General features: G+C 39.6%; 1 protein-coding gene and 1 long non-coding RNA gene across 4 annotated transcripts; one reads left to right on the top strand and one right to left on the bottom strand.

Annotated features, from left to right (window-relative positions):
- Positions 1-4022: 4022 nt before the first annotated feature.
- Positions 4023-5935, bottom strand: LOC146706524 (uncharacterized). 2 transcript variants are annotated; one of them, XR_014921574.1, is made up of 4 exons: positions 5749-5935; positions 4431-4851; positions 4250-4282; positions 4023-4153 (listed from the first exon to the last, which is right to left on the bottom strand). It is a non-coding gene; the product is annotated as an uncharacterized LOC146706524 (long non-coding RNA). The 2 variants fall into 2 exon arrangements; XR_014921573.1 differs by having other exon boundaries at positions 4250-4851.
- Positions 5936-7357: 1422 nt separating this feature from the next.
- pargl (poly (ADP-ribose) glycohydrolase, like) lies at positions 7358-24063 on the top strand. Of its 2 annotated transcripts, none has more exons than XM_085464706.1 (16): positions 7358-7501; positions 9246-9562; positions 10364-10453; positions 14466-14555; positions 14731-14802; positions 14895-14981; positions 17968-18128; positions 18211-18290; positions 18370-18442; positions 18551-18626; positions 18719-18866; positions 20862-20940; positions 21036-21144; positions 22478-22577; positions 23170-23298; positions 23611-24063. In XM_085464706.1, the coding sequence occupies exons 2-16, from the start codon at positions 9248-9250 to the stop codon at positions 23718-23720; spliced, it is 1719 nt and encodes a 572-aa protein (XP_085320832.1). In that variant the 5' UTR covers positions 7358-7501; positions 9246-9247; the 3' UTR covers positions 23721-24063. The 2 variants fall into 2 exon arrangements, with proteins under 2 accessions (XP_085320832.1, XP_085320833.1); XM_085464707.1 differs by lacking the exon at positions 7358-7501 and adding an exon at positions 8926-8997.
- Positions 24064-24135: the final 72 nt, after the last annotated feature.

Below are 24135 nucleotides of genomic sequence, written 5' to 3'. Positions count from 1 at the left end.
CATTACATTCTTCGTCATTTACAATCATCTCTTTATTTTCCTACAACTTAGACATACATTTTGCTACTGAAATTGTATCTGCCTTTTTCACTGGGTAGATTTCTGGCCACTTTGAGAATACATCTATAACCACTAGGGTGTATTTTTACCCTTGGCATTCATTTAGCTCAATAAAGTCCATATGGATTGTGTGGTCTCAGGTTTCCCTGAGCATTATATTTTTGACACGTCATGCACGTTCTGACAAATTGTTTTGCTGAGGTTTCAAAATTTACAGTGTAGAATTTACAGTGTAGAAATGAGAGTTGACAATACTGGTCAGTCCCCCCGTTGACAAATGCGTACAGCCATGAGTCACTAATGCCGCCATTTTGTGGAGGAATTTTGGCAACACTAGCTTGCCATAACACATCATTAAGTCGTTTGTCAGAACTGCACCGTGTTTTAGCCATTTTGCCTGCTCTGCTGTGCTTGCTGCTTTTTGTTCATTTTTCAACACATCCAGTGGAATCTGATATGTGTTTACTGCCATCAATGTGATGTTTGTCTTTTGTGCCGCCTGTTTTGCTGCTCTGTCAGCAAAGTTATTGCCTGTAGTAATGAAAGAGGCGTTGTAAGAGGTTGGCATGCTGAACTGGTTTTCCGGTTGGTGTAATCATTCCTCTGGTTTTCCAGATTTTTTGCAAAATGATGCACAGCAGAGAAAACATACTGGCTGTCTATATAGATGGTTATTTGTTTATCTTTGTGTATTTCACATGCGCCTTTTTTTTTTTTTTGGTTTGGGAGAAAAGTGAAAATGTAGAGTTGCATCTAAAGGCATTTTTAGATAATTTCTAGTTCTTCAAACAATTCATGGATCTCACACATTTCAAACTTTCAAGTTAGGGTTGTTTCCCATTTATACAAATATATATATATTTAACTTTGCATTGCTCACAGCTCATAGCTCACAGCTCTAAACCTAGGCATTTTTCAATCATATGCCTAATCACTATGTGTCACTGTGATTCTCAAGTATTGTCACAAGTTCGTTTAAATTCGTTTCCAAAACCAACAAAATAATCAAACAAAAACAAAAAACATAAACGTGTCAGGACACAAAAGAAAAAAGAAAAATGCTGCCACCTGAACAAGGCAGAAGTCTGCATATGTTGGCTTGTAATAGCATGCAGCTTGTAACATGGTAGACTAATGTGCCTGTGTTAATTCAGCTCCATATTATTGTGTGAAGTTGCACTGGGTTGGGAGTGGTTTTGTGGTTGTCACATTTTTGGTGAGCCAATGGCTGGAATGGGGTTGGACTAATTAGAGGCAGGTGTACTTGATTGCACTGATACACTGGTCTACATATAGCCCACACTACAAACACTGCTGTTTCGTTTTGTCTCTCTGTGCAGGTATGTAATGTGATGAAATCAGGTTTGTTTGGGATGGATGGGTTTTTCTATATGCTTACAGGGTGGTGGGTCTCCAAGGACAACTTCTAACCCTGTTAAAGGCAACATGTGGAGTGCAACTTGGCTGTGTGGCATAGCTGGCTCTGGCCTTGGGACTGTGTGTTTTTATACAATTCATAAGTGGGACACTGGACTGTTTTATCTTTTATCTCTTGATATATTTTTTGTCAATAAATTATCTTTTAGAATTTTATTGACTGACATCTTTTTGCCCATGACTGAAACGGTTGGTCAGACCTAGAGTCTTTCTTTGGGTGTGTTACAGCAGCTTCTGCTCTAAAAGAAACAAATAAATAAAAAGAAAAGAAAATGTGTAACATGCTCATCAGCTTAGCAGTGTCTACATATGTAATTCAGCTTCTCAATCCTGTAGTTTTAGCTGTTGTCTACAGGGTTTTGCTTATTGGTTGTTATTATAGGTGTGCTCTATATCTCAGCAATGTGTCATTCTAGGATGATAGGTTTCAAGCTGGTCAAGTGCCTCTATGCACTTCATTAGTTTAGTTATTCTCTGTATTGTCTTCATCTCACATGTCATTACACTGAGTTTCAGCAAACCTTAAGCTTGATGCAGACTACTGCTTAACAATTATCCACCTCACATCATAACCGATTAAGGTGCCTCTTCATATTAATATTATGTCATTGTTAATATTATCCTCTTTGTCTTATATGACAGCAATAGCATATTATAATATTTTATTTTGTATCCATCAAGGGCTTCAGATGACCTGCAGAATCATCCTTTTCCCAAGGTGGAGACAGTTACCTTTTCACACACTGTCCTTGGCTGAACAGTGACACAGCCTTAATATACTTTATTTATGTTATTAAAATATTTTTGTGTGAATTATTTGCTTTATATTCATTTTATACATTGTGGACATGGTCATCATGCCAACTGTGTTTCATTGATAATATCACTTTACAGGTTGTTATCCTTGCTATTATTAATTTCAAATACTCTAAAGATAATTTCTACTGTAATTTTCCCTTTGTTTATCTTTATTTCGTACTTTTTATATTTATATCTACTCAGTGGGGTCTGTTTTCAACCCTTTTAAACTACCTCAAACTACTTTGATCTCTAGTTTTCACTTAATAAGGGATTATTATGTTCTTCCTGATATGGGTGTTGCTGCACATGCGGCTGCAGGAATGAGTGATGGTTTACTAAAAGGATTGTGGACACTGCACAGTGTCTTGTCTTCTGGTTTTACTAAACTGGCAGTTGGATTCTGTTCTTCTGACTGTTTATATTTTGTTTTCTTAAATCTCTCTCTGTTTTTGTCCGGCGTCTGGACTTTTCTTTTCTCACCACTGCTCGTCAGCAGGAATGAGTTTTAATTTCACTTGCTTGATTACCCATCTTATTTATGTATTTACTTATTTTTGTTTAAGTAATATATACACGATACAGCTGCTATCACCTTCGCTGGTATTAGAGACGAGAGTGGTTGCTCACACGCCCTTCTACTTTCGGACTATTTCCAAAAGCGGTGTGAACTTTACGAGACGGAACTCGACCGTTCTCTCAACTCACCAGCACGTCAGTGAACAGCAGTAAAAGAAAAACACAGTAGGAGCAGCTCAGTCTCTTATTGGACCGTGAAAATTCAGCTTGCTCCGTTAATTAAAACAATACAGACACACACATTCACACCTATTCGCGCGATCGGAACCCTTATCATAAGGGGAGCTGCCAGTCTTTCTGTAGACGAGCTACTTATTCCCTAGACCCAGCTGGGGGAGCTACCCAGAGCTCCAAACCTAACCCACAAGAGTGGGGAGCTTCCAGTCGACGAGCTCCAAGCTACCAGCCGACGAGCTACTTTAAACCCACAGAGGTGGGGAGCTTCCAGTCGCGACGAGCTACTTTCGCTATTTTAAATTCCCTGAATTTAAAATACGCTTTTACGCAAGATTGTGTCAGTGTGTCTGTATCTACCTGGTCGGTGTCGCCGGGTCTGGTCCACCTCGATCGGGCCCCACCACCGTGGGTCGCTTTCTAAGAACGTTGGCCAAGACTCGAATTTAACGCCCTTGGTCTTTGACCACACACCTAGTGTGTGGGCTGTCGACAGACGAACAACGTGGACTGGTCACGGAGATGGGACACGATGGAGGCGCTCCGGCTCCGAAGGACCAAGAAATGTTGGGGGAAAACTCTGCAAAAGACCCAGGAGAAATAAAGACACAATGAGACAAAGTTACTTTCTTTATCAAACGTGTACACGGGTGAGCTGCTAAGAACAACTCACAACATGTACAGAGGCTGGGCACTTTTTATAGGAAAGACAGAACAGGATAAGAAAATACAAAACAAATAAAATAAACAACTCCATATGTGGCGCTAGTCTCGTCAGCAGAGAGCTGGGAGAAGGCTGTGAGAGATAAAACAATCTAAAACAATATGTCCCAGAAACAAGATGTGTTTGCTGGGAAAGTCTAAAAAGATAATTCTAAACTAATCTAACCATAGGCAGAGGGCAGACAAAAGGCATCTTTGTACATTTAAAAGAAGGTAAAAAAACATAGAATCATTTTTCCTGTAACATAAACCCTTTGTGATAAGAACATAGTTACCACAGTCCAAGTCATACCTTCAAAAAGTATGCACTTTGTGCTCTTGTGGACCCATCCAAAATTGTTCCAGTGATTTGGCTTGGTATTGGATAAATGTGAGGGAAATTCTATAAAAATAACATAAATACACCTATGTTTTCAAATACATTACAAAAAACGTAAACATGCTATGTCATTATGATCAAACAAGCTTTTCAACATACCTCACACTGCAAATAGATTAGGCCATCTATTACCTTATAAAACAAATAAATAAATACATATAAATAAAAACAGAACTAAGGAATACGATTCATTAAGTAAATTGTACAATAAAGTGTATTTAAAGCAGAATTTAACATTAGTTTTATGACAACATAAAAGGATTTTTATGTCAAGAGGTACCTCATCTGAAATGTTAGTCTGGTCAAACAGGGATTTCAAACTTGAAATACCAATAGAGTTTGGTCCAGCTACTCCCACAAGGTAATCTGTGAGAAAGCATATGCTGTAGTCAACAGATATCATTTTCTTTTTGCATGCTGCAACCATCATCCATTTCAGTCTTCTAGGAGCTTTGTCTGGTTGTAGTTCTTTTTTCTCCTCCTCTCCCCTCATCTATTAATTAAATTGTTTTCTGACCTTCCTAACTGTTTCCGACCTGTCTTCCCAATGTGATGTTTAAGCAATATATGTATGGTCAGAAGGGGGTGAAATTTTCATTGCAGTTGTACGTGTAACATTGCATGTGATAATAAAAGGCTTGATTGGTTGATTATTCAACATGAGTTGACATTTACCTGACATTGTGAAGGAGTCACAGTTTCTGTAAGGGTGTAAGAACATAACATGTGGATTTGTTACACTTCTTTTTCACAAGTTAATAACAATCAATAATTTTCATTCCATTATTTACAAGCTATCACACGATGTCCCAGGGACAACATCTACGCGATATCCCAGGGACAACATCTACGCGATATCCCAGGGACAACATTTACGCGATATCCCAGGGACAACATTTACGCGATATCCCAGGGACAACATTTACGCGATGTCCCAGGGACAACATTTACGCGATGTCCCAGGGACAACATTTACGCGATGTCCCAGGGACAATATTTACACGATGTCCCAGGGACAATATTTACACGATGTCCCAGGGACAACATCTACACGATGTCCCAGGGACAACAATTACACGATGTCCCAGGGACAACATTTACACGATGTCCCAGGGACAACATTTACACGATGTCCCAGGGACAACATCTACACGATGTCCCAGGGCAACTTCTACATGATGTCCCAGGGACAACATTTACACAATGTCCCAGGGACAACATTTACGCGATGTCCCTGGGACAACATTTACGCGATGTACCAGGACAAATTTGTAAATTTCTGGATTACTGTTAATCTCCATAGAATCAAGAACTCATGTCCAGTTTCACAGCTATGGACCAGTTAATTATGTTTCCAGGTGATAGTTTGATTCATAGATTCAGCACACAACCATAAGTCTAGGCCTTTTAGTCCAGATTCTCTTCACTTATGTTTGTAAAATGATCAGGGAAGCTACTGCAATTTTGCCTGACCCAACCCCCGGGCCACGAAACACCCAAAAAGTTGGGGAACACTGGTTAGCTAATGCTGTCGTCAAGTAGCCTATCGCTAGCAAACAAACCGCAAGCCAAGTGAGGAACATATGTATAATGCTTACCGTTTATTAAAGGAAAGTATCCTAAATTGACTTCAAATTCGGCGGACAGGCGAATTGACTTCAAATTCGGCGGACAGGCGGCGGTTTTTCGCTTCTTCACTTGTATTTCGAAATACTCGAAGGCGGGTATTTCGAAGTCGCAAAGGAATGACGTCACAAGAAGGTGATTGGTCACTTGCAATGTTGAACCTGGTACAACATTAATTATGATGATGTGGGAACAATGCTGACACGAGGAAATCAGATCGTCCCCTATGGACACACCCATGCCTCAACATGTGATCTCTATCAGCTAATTTGTCCCATTGCCAGCCAATCCACAGTGGATTAAAACAATGTAAAATAACACACTGAAACAATGTGATACAAACAGAATAAAATCATGCAAATAAAAACTACACTCACAAATAAACACTAAAATCAGAAAAAACCCCAATATAAACGATGAATACAAATTTCTACTGTGTGAAACAGTTTCACTCTTTGAATATTTTTCATTTCTTACAATCAGAATTCTCCAATAGATTTTTAGAAGAAAATTATTTTCTTTCATGCATCACCAACTGAACCTTTTATGTTAACGTCTCAATCTCCAGCCTAACCTCATTGAATTTTGCTTAGCAAAGTACTTTTCAACTCTAATAATTAGTAAGATTATATTTCTTATCATCTGTTGGTCGTCTGACCTGATAAACTTCAATGAGCATTATAACACAGGAATGATTGTCTCTAAAAATGGGCTCTTGCACGCTTGCAGACATTTTTCCATCACAACTTATGGATGATGAATGATTTGATTAAAGCTGTGAAACATTACTGATAAACTTCATGTGATGTTACATTAAAGCCAATTTTCTATTAAAATCAGGGTCTTTTCTAGCTGACCTCTGACCTTTGAGCAGTAGTGTGTACTGTATGCTTGTATGTAACTGTATCTGACCTGGATTTTATCACCAGTTTCAAATAAGAATCTTCTTTAAAGTCTGTCTTTCAATACAAAATAAGTTAAACTTTATCAAGGCTGATGGTAAATTGTCCCTAACAAATCCACTTTATTGCGTGCTCATTGACTTTCTCCTATCAGAACTGTTTAACAAGTCCACTTTATACATGCTTATTAATCTATCACGCTTATCAGTGGCTCATGGTTGCTTAAAGCCTATGTCTGAACTTGACCACAGAGCCAGAGCATCGTTCAATCTTGGCAACAGCTCCCGGATGACAAACTCCACTTTCTCTGCATCAAGACAGCTCATAACTTTTTAACAGTGTCTCTCTGTCCTCATACTTCTATACATTCTTAACAGTCTGTCCCTGTCCTGGTACTCCTACATCATCTGCTATAATCAAAAACCATGGACTCTCACTGCAATGTACGCTACAGCTAAAAAGTTTAAAGGAAAAAAACAACCTGAAGAGTCAGTCGCAGCCGAAAGATTCGGATCTTTTTAGTGAGTCGAGCCGAAAGTGCCGGATCTTTTTAGTGAGTCGAGCCGAAAGTGCCGGTTCTCTAAAAAGAGCCGGAAATCCCATCACTAGTTTCTTGAGTAATGAAAGTAGTAGCAGTTTAACCAATAGCTGCTCCCTGAACCTTACTTTCGTTTTCGTGTCAAAGTGAAAGTGAACTAAAAGGCACATACGCTGAGTGTGTCTGGTTTGGTGACGACTGTTTTTAAACCCATAAAGCCAACAGTTAACATTGCAGTTAAAATACATTAAATGTGAACACCTTCGGAGAAGTCTGCGTTGAAAGGTGAGTGTTCCGTGTGTAATGACAGGACTTCAGCCTTTAACCCTCGCATATTCGTCTTGTAGCCTATATAATTTGAACGTCGCTAGTTTTGCTTTTAAACACTGTTTTTTACAGACTGCAACCAATATCCTCACAGTCTTGACTTTAAATGACAATACTTACCGTAAAACTACATACACAGGTTCTTAAGCTGCTTCCTAATAATGTCCCCCTCCAGGCAGCCCTGGGGTTTTCTTAGTGTTAAATTGTTTCATTCTGAACTTCTTTCTGCTAAATTGTGAGTGTGAATTATGATTTATGAGGATACGTAGTTTAAAAAGTGAACATGAGATCATTAGTTCGGAGCCAATCGCGTGAGATCAAGAGCGTTTCCGTTTCTATTATCCACACTTTTCCAGCGTTGTAGCAGTTTGGAAACAAACTAGCCCAACTACCTTCTCATGGAAAGAGTAATCGCTGTATTTGGCCTCCCTAAGCACACAGAGTTAGTCTGCACAATAGCACAAGGCATGTTGCAACAGCATGCATTATTTTGAACAGTGCCGCAGAAAGAGGGGTACTACTGCCTGCACCTTTTGTTAAATAGATCTGGTCAAGTGTGCAGAGGACAAGGACGGACGATCAAGCAACCTGATACTTTAAAACAATCTCCAAAAGCTGATTCTGTTCATCTGGACAAAACGCTACGTAGAGATGAACAGAATCAGCTTTTGGAGATTTACTTTCCTGGATGATTGAGAATGCATCAAGACACTTTAAAACAATGATATTTACTTGGAATAAAATTCATTCGAATTTATATGTATATATATATAAATCCTTATTAGAAATTCAACCTGTCCTTCAGTAAGCAATGTGCAGTTTGCAGGGGTTCCCAGCCACAGAACCCAAGTGATTACTCAAAGAGAAAAATTTTAATGATTAGAACATTACAATATTTTGCTTCTGAGGACCAAGGCTTTCTTGTATTTTTTTTTTTTTTTTAATTGGTCTTGAGCAACAGATCTCCAGGCTTTGACAGTCTTTCAAAGTTTTTCTATGAATATTGGCATTTTCACTACAGGCCTTGTAGAATATTAACACTTAGATAAACCTATGTCTGGCTATATGTAATTTCATTGTAGTATTGTTACTTAGACTGAAGAACATGGGATTATTGGTTTCACCAATATATAATCTCTACCATTTTGAAGATTATTGCTTTGCAGTCTAGAGTGCAATCTTCCCGCATAGTCTGTCCATGCTTTTTTCTATGCTGACTGTCGGACAGCTGTCATGTGATCTTTAGCCTAAGTCCTTACCTAACAAAACATTCAAACAATTCTATGATCATATTACGATTTCAAAGTCTCCGTACGCCAGTATTTTAAATACACTGATACTGTACACAAACCTTAACACCAAGGACTCCTACTGGCCACACGGGCCAGCCAATGGATGGATGGAGGGTTTAGTGTTTCATTGAACCTAAAGACTAATCTGCACACAAATTTCTAGTAATTTTTTTTTCTTCTGTCTTTCTTTTTTACTGTGTTTCTTTCTTTAAATCGGGACATGATAGTGTGTCTAATCGTGTCTTGTAGACTGTAGGGTTTGTGATTTTACCAACTAGGTGTTGGACAAGTATTTGGTTGCCTGTTTCTTCAAAGTACTTATCCGGGATCTTTTTTTTCTTCAGTCCTGGAGTTAAAACAAAAGTTCTTCTTGATATCCTGATGTCATGTCTTGTCTTTAAATATCCCAGACATGAAGAGCCAGAAACACAATGACAGCTCTCAGATGAAAGAAGCCCTCCAGCATGATACACAGCAAAATCCTCAAAAGGAGAAAGAAAAGCATGAAAAAGAACAGCACAGCAATGATAGCACAAATCAAGACAGCTTCTTGCCATCCTCTTCAAGAATTTGCAGTGCAGAGAATGTAAAAGACGGACAAGCAGAGTGTCAACAGAAGGAACGGACTTCATCTTGCTGTCAGCTGAAGGATATGAGGCGACTTCAACATGGAGACATGAAGCTGGGTCCCCTAAGATTCGACAAGAGACACACAGTCCTCATAGATGTAAGACCAAGTTATTTATTTATTTATTAATTCCTATTAGTATTGATGTAGTTTTACAGTGCCAGAGCTGATAGGTGGGCAGGTACAAATTTGCAAAGACAAAGGCAAAGTGATACTGGAAAAGTTTAACTCAGGAGGTAGAGAAGGTTATCTACAAATTGGAAGGTTGGTAGTTTGATCCCTGGCTCCTCCAGTCTGCATACCAAATAACCTTGATCACAACAATAACCCCAAGTTGCTCTCTAATGCAGGTAAAGAATAAATATACATGAATGCCAGATAGAAAAAAGTGTTTGTGTGAGTGATGTATGTTGTATAAAGCGCTTTGAATTCTTTATAAGAACTAGTCCATTTACCATAAAGAGAACAAAGGATGCAAAGACAAAAACATAGAAATAAAGGAAAAATCACAATTGGTCACCAACTACTGCCTGCATAACAAAACGTTAAAAAAACTGATACACAAAAATCAAATCTTGCTATGTTGTTTGTATGAGACCATGAGTGTCTCTGCATGTGTGTTAGTCATGAAACATAATTGATGAGAAACTGCAACAATGTCCTCTGGAAGTCAGCGGCAGACAGAGAAAGGCCCAGGAGACCCACTGTCCACAGCCCCTCAAGAGCAGTGAAGACCTGAGGCCAGATGTCATGATGATAACTGCATGCCCATCCCTGCATAAGGAAGAGGGAGGCTCCAGACAGAGTCCCCATGGTCAAAGAACCATGGAGAACCATTGGATGATTTATTGGAAAAGAGGTATTGGTTGTGTTCTTGAAATTATACTTTTTATCTTTCAGGTGGATACTTTCAACTCTCAACGGAAAATTTTAACTCAGAAAGGGAGAGATCTATGGCACAGCGACTTTGTGAAGATGCCTTGTTCACAGGCAAGTATGGCTTCCTCATTGCAAAAGGATTCACTTATTATTCAGGAGAAATAAGTAAGTAACCAAGTAAAGTTTAGTGGCTGTCACAAACCAGAACTCAAAGTGACTAAAAGAAATAAAGACCTCAGAAAATTAAACTGCCATTAATAGCAATATTAAGTCAATTTAAGACACAAGCCTGTGATTCAAGACTATGAGCAGATGTGTTTTACAAGAAGAGTTTTACATTTGGATCCTGCTCCTCCTGCCACACAGCAAGCCCATTTAAGCCTAATCTTAAAAGTAGAGATCCAAACTGGAAGCTGGCTCCACAGAGGAGGGGCCTGAAAGATTCAAGGCTCTGCCTCCCATTCTACTTTCTGATATTTTAGGAGCCAAGTTGATCAGCTGTCTGAAAGCGATGCACTCTAATGGGGTGATACAGTACTATAAGTTCTTTAAGATAAGATGGAACCTGATTATTCAAGACCTTGCATGTTAGGAGAAGGGTTTTAAATTCAATGCTGGATTAACAGGGAAGAAGAGAAGATGAAGAGAAGCTAGTATAGGAGAAATATGCTCTCTCTTTCTAGTCCCTGTCAGTACTCTTGCTGCAGCATTTTGGAGCAACTAAGGGCTGTTCAGGGAGTTTTTGTGACATGATACGAATGAATTACAGCAGTCCAGGCCAGAAGTAATATATGTATGACGTTTTTCAGCATCCCTGAGACAGGATGTTATAGAGATATTGTGCAAATGAAAGAAAGAAGTCCTGCATATTTGTTTAATATGTGCATTGATGGACATATCCTGGTAAAAAACAAAACAAAACAACAACAACAAAAAAACAATGATGCCAAGATTCCACACAGTGTTTATGCAGGGCAAGCAAATGCCATCCAGAGTAAGGATCTGGTTAGATACCATATTTCTAAGACGAATACAATAACCTCAGTTTTATCAGAATTTAGAAACAGAAAATTAGAGGTCATCCAGGTCTTTATGTCTTTAAGACATTCCTGCAATTGGTGTGTGTTATATGACTTCAGATAAAGTTGGGTGTCATCTGCATAGATGTGAAAATGTTTGCTTTGCGTTCTAATGATACTGCCTAAGTGTACCATTTACAAAATAAACAGAATTGGTCCTAGCACTGAACCTGGTGGAACTCCATAATTAACCTTAGTGTGTAAAGAGGACTCTCCATTTACATGAACAAACTGAAGTCTATTAGATATATATGATTCAAACCACTGCAGCCCATTAATTTAATACCAACAGCATGCTCTAATCGCTGTAATAAAATATTACGGTCAGCAGTATCGAATGCAGCACTGAGGTCTAGCAGGACAGGCACAGAGATAAGTTCACTGTCAGAGGTTTTTCAAACCTACGAGACATGTTATACAGGTTTTTAGGCATTCAAGAGCCACTGGAGGCTAAGAATTGCTTTGTGTAGGTTGCAAGAGGTGTATTATCTAGGTAGGAGAAAAGCCAGATAAGAAGACTGCAAGAAGTTGGTGTTGATGTACAGTGACGTGCATGTTGTTCACACAGTAATTCAAACTAATGAGCAAGCCACAGGGTACTGAAATATATGTATTAAAATAACTGTCACTAGTCGCTAGTATCCATGATCTCATTCTTTCGGTCACTACTCACAGTTTATGCCCACAAGTGAGGAGAGGGACGTAGATCGACTGGTAAATCAACAGTTTCATTTTTAGAGACAGCTGTGTCCTCAGCAAGGTGGACAGCAGTACAACATGTATATCTCTGCGTCCTGTTAATTTAAACATATTCCATTATCTCTTATCTCATCTTAAATATCTTTCAAATGGTTCATTAAAAATGAGTTCTGTCATTCTGTCATCGGGCGATCGTGGATGAAGAGTTGGGAGTTTGCCTTGTAATCGGAACGTTGCCAGTTCAAGCCCCTGCTTGGACAGTCTCGGTTGTTGTGTCCTTGGGCAAGACAGTTCACCTGTTGCCTACTGGTGGTGGTCAGAGGGCCCGGTGGCGCCAGTGTTCGGCAGCCTCGCCTCTGTCAGTGCTCCCCAGGGTGCCTGTGGCTGCAATGTAGCTTGCCATCACCTAGGGCTGTGCGATATGACCAAAATCTCATATCCCGATATAAGAATTCTATCGTCCGATAACGATATAAATCACAAAAATATAACATTTTCTGTGAATCTCGGGCAGCTCGTCTTGTGGGAAGTGTTTCCAGCTGCGCGTCATGTAGCTGGAGTCGAGTGTTTTAACCGATGCATGAAACTATACATTTTTAGACATAAGTTGTAACAGCCACCGTTTTCTTTGTGAGTATTTATTACACGGCGTGCTGCGGGAAAAGCCTGTTCTAACGTTTAAGTCTAAGGTTTATTTTTTAGCACCTGGCGGCGGTTTTTTAATTCTCATCCGTAAATAATTAGCTCTTTCACGTCATTCAGTTTATTTTGAAAAGTCTCAACAGGATTTTGAGCTTTATTGTGAAAGGTTTATGTGGAAAATAAACGAGCGGACAGGCGATGGTGTTACCGTCGTTGTTGCTAACCACAAAGCATAAAAACAGGCGCTTTTCCGTCCATAGTGTGGTTATATAAAATATAAGAGAAAGAGAGAACTTTAAGAAATTAATGTAGCAACTACAGTGACCATCAAAACAATGAAAAATATTGCCGTAAACAGTTTATTTTGCGACACCACAAAACAAATGATAGTGTAAAATGAAACGATAGATGTTTTTATATCGTCATCCGATATATATCGTTATATCGAACAGCCCTACCATCACCAGTGTGTGAATGGGTGGATGACTGGATGTGTAAAGCGCTTTGGGGTCCTTAGGGACTAGTAAAGCGCTTTACAAATACAGACCATTTACCATTGCTGGATGTCATCACTCACAGTATAAGTTCTTGGCACTATCCCATGGATCCTGGAAAGTCTGGATTTTTAATTTTTTATTGCAGTGAATTTCTCATCTGGGGCTGACAGATCATGTGGTCCTTGTCCTCTGCTTGTTTCCTTACTTTTTTTTTTTTAAATAATCTTTTATAATCTTTTCATATCCCTTTGATTCCAGTTTTTTTTCTATTTACTTCATTCACAGTGCTCCACCTAATTCACTAACTGTCCCCTTCTATCCACCACTGCATTCTGCATTCATCAGCTTCTCAAAGTACTTGTTCCCATCTTCTCAATATGCTCTCTTCACTTGTGTTTTTTGCCCCATCTCCCTTCCCTTAACCCCACACGGTTGCGGCAGAAGGCTGCCCTCCCTGACCCTGGTTCTGCCAGATGTTTCTTCCTGTTAAAAGGGAATTTTTACTTTCCCAAGTGCTTGCTCACAGGGGTCATATCTTTGTTGGGTTTCTCTTTGCAATTGTAAAGTCTTTATCTTACAACATAAAGCAGAATGAGGCAACTATTGTGATGATTTAATAATAATGTATACTTCATTGATCCCTGTGGGGAAATTCCTCTCTGCATTTAACCCATTCACTCAGTGAAGCAGTGGGCAGCCACTGGGTGCCCGGGGACGGCACCTTGCTTAGTGGTACCTCAGGTGGCCGTTCACTGGATTCAAACCCCCGACCTGCCAATCATGGGGCCACCACTCTACCTACTGAGCTATCCCTGCCCCAAATTGCGCCCCATTTAGCGCTATATAAATGAAATTGAATTGTATTTTGAAAGATAGCACTAAAAACTGAGGCATCTTAACCTCAGTGAGCAATCAGAAAACCACAAAACTTAAAACCATAACCAAAAATTGGACTAAGTCAATAACTCATACTTAAATGTTAAGTACCATTAGTTGAAAACACAAAAAGCTGGGAGCCCAGGACTATGACTCACAGTCTCCAGTTGTGTGCTAGTTTTACAAATTTTCCCCCACTGACAGAGACTAACATGAAGCACATTTTAAATGTGTTTTAATTGTATTTCATTTAGGCTTATATAAAAGTAATACAGATTTTATATGTTGTCTCAAATGGAACAGAGCACATAAATGTAATTGTCATTTCAGGTAGCACATCAGAAGTCAAGGTGGGATGTGATATCCAAAAAGCTGAAATCTCTGGCCAGTAAGAAAACAGCCAGTGTCAAAGATGTAGAGGTATGTTGGCAAGAGTGGACATTGAATCATTGTTCATTTTTACACTGATAATGTGAAATTTGTTCCCAAGGACACATGAAAAGTTAAACGGGTGCTATTCTTTGACCATGCTTAATGTGAATTTCTATGACTGTTATATAAGCATATTAGGTGGTCTTAAAACTTCTCTCATCAGGAAGCTATCATCAAGTATAACCCCAAATATAAAGATCAGTGGTCATTTGATGCCCTCCACACATTGGATAAGGTGAATGCCCACATTTGGTAATTGAATTATTAGTTTTGTGACTTGACTATTTAAATGAGCGATAATAAGCAATGAACATATTTTCTTTTCAGAATACCCCAGATACAGAAAACTACTACAAGACACTGTTTCCAAAGATTGCTGCATTGGCCTTGAAGCTCCCTAGCTTTGTGAATAAGGTATCATTTCCAGTTATCTTCTACAAGTAATATTGTGTTGACTATTGAAATAAATGATCTTCTTGGAAAATCGAAGAAATACAAAACCCTCCAAAAGACTTATAACTTAAAATCAAGAGAATAGCATTTTCATATAAGCAATGAATTGCCAAAAATTGTAAAATTGAAACTTGAACAGTTGAAAATGATCCAAGTCTCTTTGAAGTAGCCCCAAATACTGAGTCACTATCTTGAAATGTCACTAAAAGGAAAGTTCTTTAAATTAAACAGAAATCGAATATATTTCTTAGGGCGCAAACGGTGTCGGACCCTAGTTTCTTCTCAGACTACATGAATGACAATATGCTGAAAAGGAATGAAGAAATAAGCACCTGGTGTTGGTGGAAGCGGTTAAAAAGCATCTATCTATAAACATCTCTTGTTTTGTGCCTCCTGCACTTACATCTAGTCTTCAAGTTATCATCATTATTCATTGATTTTATTGACAAAAATCTTTTTGGTGTGCTGTCATTTAAACAATACAACATTAATGCTTTGCTGCATTCCTGCAAATGTACAAATTATTGGATTAAAATAAAAATGCTCCTCGTTCACCTGAATTCAGTCCCTCTTTTGGAGAAAAATTCAAAGAATACATAAAATTTTAAAATGTGCAAAATCTTAACACAAAGTCATTAGGACATTACTTTCGCCTTTACATTTAAGTTCATTCATTTGAAGATCAGTAAGGTGCTCATTCAGCACATCTCCAAGAAGCAAACTAAAGTCAACTGTGATTGTCATGTGTGTGATTAGAACATGCAGGCGTGTGGTCAGTGTTTGATTTGCTTTTGGTTTGTATTCCACTGGCCCCTCAGAAATTTACAGTATCATTCAATCATATTCATCTGTTGTAGGAAGCCAAAATTGCGACTGATATTAAAATATATCTGTGGCATGAATAAGGCACGGCGGGACCACGGAGCGCCGTTCAGAGCCAACTTTATTTGATTCACGTCACACCACACCACCACCAACCCCTGAGTCCCCGTGTTTTAACACGGCGGGCGTGATTGCGGATGCCGTGCAGGTGCGTCCGCACGGCCCCGCAGACCACGCCCCACCACATACCCCCATCGCCCGATTGAGGCCGGGGAGCAATCTGGCCGAACCTACTCCCCCCCGCGAACTGGGGCGAGACTCGGCCCCTACACATCGGCGCCCCAGCCCCTGACCAAGCGACGGGGACGCGTCCGTTCTGGTGGCCGCCCGCGCATCCAGCGGCAACGGCGAAGCTGGTCCGGAGGTCGGCCGCGTAGCAAGCGGACACGGCCCCACAGGCATGGCCGTGCGCTCCTGCACACAGGCGGCTGGGCAGACGTCAGGCGCGCAGAATCGACTGGTGGCAGCGAGGCTGGACTAGCCAGCCCGCCGATCCCCGGCCTAGCGGGGCTGTCCCGCTCCTCTGCCTCCAACTCCGGCTGCACAGGCTGCCCTGGAGCAGGGACCTCCGTCTCCCCGCACAGCTGCTCCGCCACCGCCTCCGCCACTCCCGTTTGGAGCGGCTCCCCGCACTGCGCCTCCGCCCCCAGCAGGCTCAGCCCCTCGCCCACCTCTGGGTGGAGCGACTCCTCTGCCTCCGGCAGGTGTAGACCCTCGCCCGCCTCGTCCTCGGCCTCCGATTGGAGCGGCTCCTCCACCGCTCCCGGCAGGAGCAGCCCTTCACCCGGCTGCTCCTCCTCCTCCGGCAGGCTCGGACCCCCGCGTGGCTCGTCCACCACCTCCGGCTGCCGAGGTGACCCACACGGCTCCTCCACCGCTTCACTGTCCTCGGGACACACTTGTGGGGGTGGCGCCCAGGCCCAGAGCAGCGCTGCCAGCTCTGCCATCTTCCCCAGGTGGCGTTCGCGCTCCTTCCGCAGCTCTTCCTGTTGGCGACGCACCTCCGCCGCCTGCTTCCGCTGGGTGGCCGCTATTTCGGCCACCCTCTCGGCCAGCTCTTTCCTTTCCTGGCTCTGGTAGGTACCCGCCATGCCGCCTCCTGGGTTTCGGCACCAATGTGGCATGAATAAGGCACGGCGGGACCACGGAGCGCCGTTCAGAGCCAACTTTATTTGATTCACGTCACACCACACCACCACCAACCCCTGAGTCCCCGTGTTTTAACACGGCGGGCGTGATTGCGGATGCCGTGCAGGTGCGTCCGCACGGCCCCGCAGACCACGCCCCACCACAATATCTAATCGTGCGGCACTGATACATAACCTATTAAGAATGCCTTGGTGACTTTAATTAGATTGTGATCAGGATGCTTATTTAGACCTAAAGCCGACACATTTATGTTTTCAGTATCTGAAAGGTACTTATTTTTTCAACAATAGATATAAAAGTAGGCTGTAGTCCACTGGTTTGCGAAGTCTCTGGGTGTAAAGTCTCTTAATATAGGGACTGTGAGACAACACAGAGACTACAGACACATTTGTGCGCAGTTCTGCAAAATAACAGTTCAATTCAGTTTTATTTACATAGTGCCAAATCACAATAGCAGCCACCTCAAGGCAAAAAGGTTCCAGTAAAAATAGGAACCTTTTCATCCTATACTGTAAGTAGGTAGACTGCTGATTGTCTAAAACAACAGGGAAGAACAGCAAAGCTTACTGTGAAAAGGTTTAAAAAAGTTTACTTTTAACGCCTTTTTGTTGTATGCATGATGATCAAAATGAACATAAATATGAACAAAAGTAGACAGCATTCCTGGTTGGTGCTAGTTGTTAACGTTATAATGTTACACTAAGCTGTTATGTATATGTGGGTCTGCAGAGCACTTCATATAATTAACTCAGTACCATGACACCTTTGGACAAATTAATGCCAATTAACTTGAAACAATTATTAATTATTAGGGACATTTGTATTCTAAAACGAATAGTTTTCGATGAGAAAACTAAAATTAAGTTCTCCTGAAAATAAATAATCTGACTGACAAAATGCGTTTCCATGTTCTCAGGCTATCCCGCTTCTACGAAAGGGACAGAGTGCAGCCATCACAATGTCTCAGGTTCAGATATCCTGCCTACTTGCCAATGCTTTTTTTTGCACCTTCCCTCACCGTAACACCTCCAGTCCCAACGCAGAGTACTCTGGTTACCCCAGCATCAACTTCAACAGGTTGAAAAAAAATCCCTTCACTGTAGTCTCTCATTTTGTGTGCCTAATGTATGTTAATTGTTAATAATCATTCTCCACACAGTCTATTTGGAAACTTGTCAAGGAGGAAGATAGAAAAGTTGAGGGCCATCATGCATTATTTTAAAGAAGTTACAGATGAAAGTAAGTTGAATCCTCCCATTCTGCCCGTTTGTGAGACATCTCAGTAAGAGTCCATTGGTGTTTAGCAATGTCATTGCAGGTACCCGACCTAAAGGACTGGTGACATTTGAGAGGGAGTGCCTCAGCTACACGGACATGCCCACATGGGAAAGGTAATAACTGATAGATTGATAGATCTGCTGTGGTAAAGCAGCAGCTGTGTTACCACCTTGATTTACTACCTTGAGTTTCTCTAAATCATGTTGTTGTTCATGTGATAGCTGTAAGGCGAATCTGTCTAAACTTCATATCACCTCAGAAGGTCAGATTGAGCTTGAAGGTAAAGGCATGCTTCAGGTAAGAACTGTCCCACATGAATAATGATTTACAGTTTCATATTTTTTGTTTGGGATTTGGTTATTTGTGTGTCTATGTATGTCTATGTGCAGGTAGACTTCGCTAACAGCTTGATAGGTGGAGGTGTGCTGGGCTCTGGTCTGTTGCAGGAGGAGATCCTGTTCGTTATAAATCCAGAACTGATTGTAGCTCGCCTCTTCACAGAGAAACTTGAAGACAATGAGTGTCTGATCATTACAGGTTTGTTCATAAATGGATTAATCATCTCACAAAAATTAGGCTGATTTCATACAAAAATTGCCTGAATGATTAAAATGATTAATTAAGTTAATTTTTGAAGCCAAAATATCAAATAACAACTGGTTCCATCTTTTCTACTATAACGATTTCTTTTTTAAATTCATAGCTATTTTAATAAGTGAATGACACACTCATATGTCAGAAAACATAAATGGTTATTTTAAAAAAATCAACTATAACATGAATTTAAGACAAAAAATAGTAAGGATGGATAAAGAAAATAAAATTAACAATTATATGTTATATTTCAATTTTGAAATTAAAATAATCATCAAAAAACAACAAAAAGAATCTAATTCAGTTAGGACCATGTTACCAAATAAATCATAGCATTGCAGCATAGCTCTGTGTTGGGAGGCAAAATGACAGATTAATCAACAATCAAAATACTGTGCAAGAGTCTCGAGCCATCCCTCATCTCTTTCTATCTTGTTCCAATTAGTCTTAGTAACAGCATTTCTCCAGGATTCGTGAACGTGTTTGAAAGTTTTTCTTTGGATATTAGATACCTTTTCTCTCATTCAGAGATGGAGAAAGTTGAGAAAGACAGGATAGGAGAGGAGGAAGAGAGGTCATATTTAAATTAAAGTTCTGCTCAGTGGTATTTGATAAACTAGAAATTTAAAGCTTACCTGTAAGTCCTCATGTTTTTAAATGAGATATTGGTTAGATACATGGAAAGGACTGATTCCTATAGCACTTTTCTACTCCTCGAGCACTAAAAGTACTTTATACAACATGCTACATTCACTCGTTCACACCAGCACACATTCATACTCTGATGGATGCTTTGGAGCATTGGGGTTAGTATCTTACCCAAGGATATTTGGCATGCAGACTGGGGGAGCCAGGGATTGAACCACAAACTTTCCAATCAGCAGATGACCTGCTCTACTTCTTCAGCTACAATCATGAGACTTCAAAGGTATAAGCATCACAGCTTGTTGTGTCAAAGTAACTGAGGATAAAACACAGAAAAACATGAAGGAAATTTTCCTGGCCTGGCTTTTTATAACTTAAAAAATATTCTGTAGAAGATCAAAAATGTTTTCTTGTCGGAGGTCAATTTAAAAAAAACAAAACAAAACCCAACAACAACAAAAACCAGCAGCACTGTACACAGCGGTAGACTGGTGCATAATAAGCAAGTGAATAATGAAGCTGTGGTGGAAGTGAAGTGTAGTTTTGATTTTCTTCTGCTGTTTCAGTCAATTTTGGTCTAAGTGACGAAACCTGCAGCTTCAGAATCTGTGAGGTGCTGGTGTTGTGTCCAAAAAGTGACTGTCTGCCAATAACTTTTTTTCGGTATTTGCCAAAAACTGATTTAAAACGCTATAAATAACTTGCTGGTGTATAATATGTGAAGCATATGTCAAATGTATGCTTCATAAATGATATCAAATCATCTTGAGCCACAAACAACATTCCTGTGACAAGGTAGAAGCCGCAATCAGTTTTTGGCAGTGACTTTTATATATGTTTTACTTATCCAGTTAAAAAAAATCTCGTTGACATTAAAATGTTTTTTTAAGAGTAATCTGGCCAAGGGGACAGTGGAAATTGCAACAAATATAACGATAGTTCTGTAAACATATTTTAAGTGGACAAAAAGGACCGGATTGGTTATAATGTAAGTATAATAACACAGAGTTATAAAGATAGTTGAAAACAAGTAATTTTTCAATTTTAAATATAACAACTTGTAAACCCTGTTCACTGAAGTCTGTTTACCAACATACGTAAAGATATTACACATAAAAAACACACAGAAGTGCCTCCACTCGAATACAAAGATAATGCTAAGATAAATAGCTCTAGGAAATTAAAAATGGGGAAAATGAATATAGTACAGAAATTCATGATAAATCTATTTACTAAAAATGAATGTGCATCAATATTTGTATTAATGTACAACTTTTGTTGTCTGTTTCTCAGGCTCACAGCAGTTCAGCTCCTATTCAGGTTTTGGAGACTCCTTTGAGTGGGCAGGTCCTTATGAAGATCAGTCCCAAAGGTCTGAGGGGGTCATTCATTATTTGCCTTTAGAACTTTTGTTTTTTTTTAGAACTTTTTATTGAGTTTTCTGATGCATTTTGATCCAATTTTTAGGGATGAATGGGCTCGGCGTAAGACAAAGATCCTGGCCATTGATGCTATGAACTTCAGACACAGCGTGGATCAGTACAGAATGAGACATATTACCCGAGAACTGAACAAGGTGAAGTTTATTATGTGTTATTTATTGTTCCTTTGGTTGTTCTTTGTTGGCAGAAAATAAAGAAGCACGAAGGAAAAGTCTCATCTTGAGTTGTGTATTCCATTTACACACACGTGGAAGCATATACTACACTGTTTACTACCCAATGTAGGATTGGATAATCTCAAACCATTTCTGCTGGGTTACGACTGGCAGATAGTGATGCCCAGATCCTATTTTGCAGAACTCCATCACTGACACAAGAGATCCATCACCATTACATTCTCTTGGTGGATGGACACAAAAGTCTCACGTTTGGACACACCAAACCAAAGTCCAGGGTTAAATAAATAGCTAAATGTCTAAATTTTTGTCTTGGTCCGAGCAGTTCTCTTCTTATAGGCGTCCCTGATTTGTGGTAGTTCCACTATGAAAGTCTGATTCAGGCAATCTCCTACAAATTGCTAATGTGGTTTTATACTCTAATTTGCTGGGTGGTAGTTTCTGGGGGGGGGGGGGTAATTTTAATGAACTAATTCTCTGAAGTAAATAATTTTCAACTTCATCTTCAACCTTTCAACTAGCTGAAAGCTATTTCAACTGATTTGGCAGATCTTTTTTTTTACACCAGATGCCCTTCCTCCTAGGTATTGAAGCACGTGTCTTGCTTTAAGTGTCTTTTATGAGCGCTTTAATGTGAATAGTGTTGTGTAGGTGACGAGAATGTCAAACAGCATCATGAGTTTAAAGCTAGAAATAAAAACGTCGATGTTAAATGTTACCAGTGCCTATGTCCCACAGGTTGGATATTAGTTAGAAGAGCATGTGAGCAGAATTCAACTTGTGAGGAAATTTCACAACAAAACAGAGTTGCTGCAGTGTGCATGGTGGCAAGATTGTGTGCTTAGTCCAAATCAGCTCCCCAGGCCAGGGCCGTAACAGCAATTGGGAAAAACTATGTGAATAAGTGAATAACTGTGCCTTAACAAAACTTTTGTGTTACACACAACTTTTTGTGTGTAACCATGCTGTATTGTAAAGAGGAAATGAGACATGAATGCAATTCTACAAAGAACTGAAAACCTAATCTCATGATTATAAAACAAAACAACAAAAAAACAAATTAAAAAAATAAATAAATGAGTGGGTTTGTCCAAACCCTCTGACTGGGCATGTATACATACAAATTTAATTATTTAATATTTGCATACTTGTATTTTACTTTTCATCTGTGACATATTTATATTGCTTGTTTAAAAGTTATAGTAAAGCTTATAATGCTACTTAAAAGTAAACCCATGCTTATAATGTATGACTGCAATCTAAAATGAATTAATCTCATGTATCTTTGAAGGCTTACTGTGGATTTAAAGGGTACGATGGGCATGAAAACCCAGATATCGCTACGGGAAAATGGGGCTGTGGCGCCTTTAATGGAGACCCACAACTCAAAGGTGAACTTCTTTATATTCATTAGTGCAAAGGTCTCTGAATTTAGTGTAAGGACTAAAGTGATATGCTTGATCATATATGCAGGATTACACCTTGATTTGGAGTTTCTGACATCAAAGAAAGCCAGCTGATTAAATGTATAAATGTGACCTATTTCTACAAACCAAACAAATGGTTAAGAACAAACTGAGTGCAACATTGGTTGTGGAAATTAATGGTGTATTAAATTTTTTTTTAAAAGTCAGCTGCTGGAGAGTTTTATTCTTACAAGAAGGAATTTAGTCCATACAGCAGTGTAATGAGGAATTCACAGAACCAGAGGAAATCTATTTATACAGGGTCTCACCACATCTTTATTACCCTGTTGTCAGACAGAAATACACTTACCATACACAGATTAACACAGATTAAGAGGATATATTTAGCAAACAGAGTAATCATGTCTTATTGGTCGAGACAGAAAACAGGACAATTCAGTTCACTTCAGTTTAATTTATGAAGTGAACCCAACAGTTGAAGGGTTAGGATCTAGGAAAGTCTGTCACAGTGCAACATGAAATAAATGTATGTAAGTTTTTATCTGTTCATGTGCAGCTCTGATCCAGCTGATGGCAGCAGCAAAGGCTAAGAGGGGTTTGGCTTTCTTCACCTTTGGGGATGAAAATCTGAAGCAACGCCTACAGCGCATATATGAGTTGATGTTCGCAGAAGGGATTACAGTAGGTGAGTGTTCCCAAGACATGCAGTTTTCTTTTCTCCAGTTTCTAACATCACATTGCTTTAAAGCTTGTATATTTTCCAGCTAATTTACTGAACACCTAATAATTTCTTTAAAAGGGTTAGCTGGTGTCTGATGAAAGCGGTATTTCTGAAAACCTGCAGACACTGGCCTTTAATATAAGGGAAATGGAGACCTTTCCTTACTTCTTGAATGCCTTTAACAGCCTGGACTAAGATATAACTTTTCAGAATTTGGCTGTAAAAAGTGGTGTTTCTTTAATTTTTCTAATATACCTTTTTATTCCTTTTTGACAGGGACACTGTACAAACTTCTGCGTGACTTTAGCTCTGCCAAGCACTGTGATTCACATGTGGATCTGTTTGACTTCATCGAAAAAAACAGAAACTCCAAGAGTCATCTGTAAAGAAGTCTATATCCACATTTGCACTAAAATCTTGGAGGGTAGTTTTTATAACAGAAGAAAATACTGAGCTACTTAATCATTTTGAGAAGACAATTATTTTGAAGTGCTTTGTTTACATGATAATTAACTATACAGTAGCAGCCAGGAACAAAATAAACATCCAAATAGCATAATTTGGGTGTGTGCTTTGAGAGTTAGCACAGTGGTCTAATCTGCTTTATGCTAAAATTTACATTTGAGGTCATTGCCATACACCAGGAGTTGTGGTCAGAAAACATTCTGAAGACATAATTCTTGAAATTTCTTGTAATTCTGCAATCTCATTAAATTACTTATATGACAATTTATTGCCAGTTTGTGTGGAATTTTATTTAATACTAGACTGAAAGAAACTTTCAGTATTTGAGATGCTGCA

The sequence above is a fragment of the Copadichromis virginalis genome, linkage group LG7 (genome assembly GCF_057382275.1).
Source record: "Copadichromis virginalis isolate Kocher_CV1m ecotype Utaka linkage group LG7, C_Virginalis_male_GT1.1, whole genome shotgun sequence".
NCBI lineage: Eukaryota > Metazoa > Chordata > Actinopteri > Cichliformes > Cichlidae > Copadichromis > Copadichromis virginalis.
This window is presented reverse-complemented; position numbering and strand designations above follow the sequence as displayed.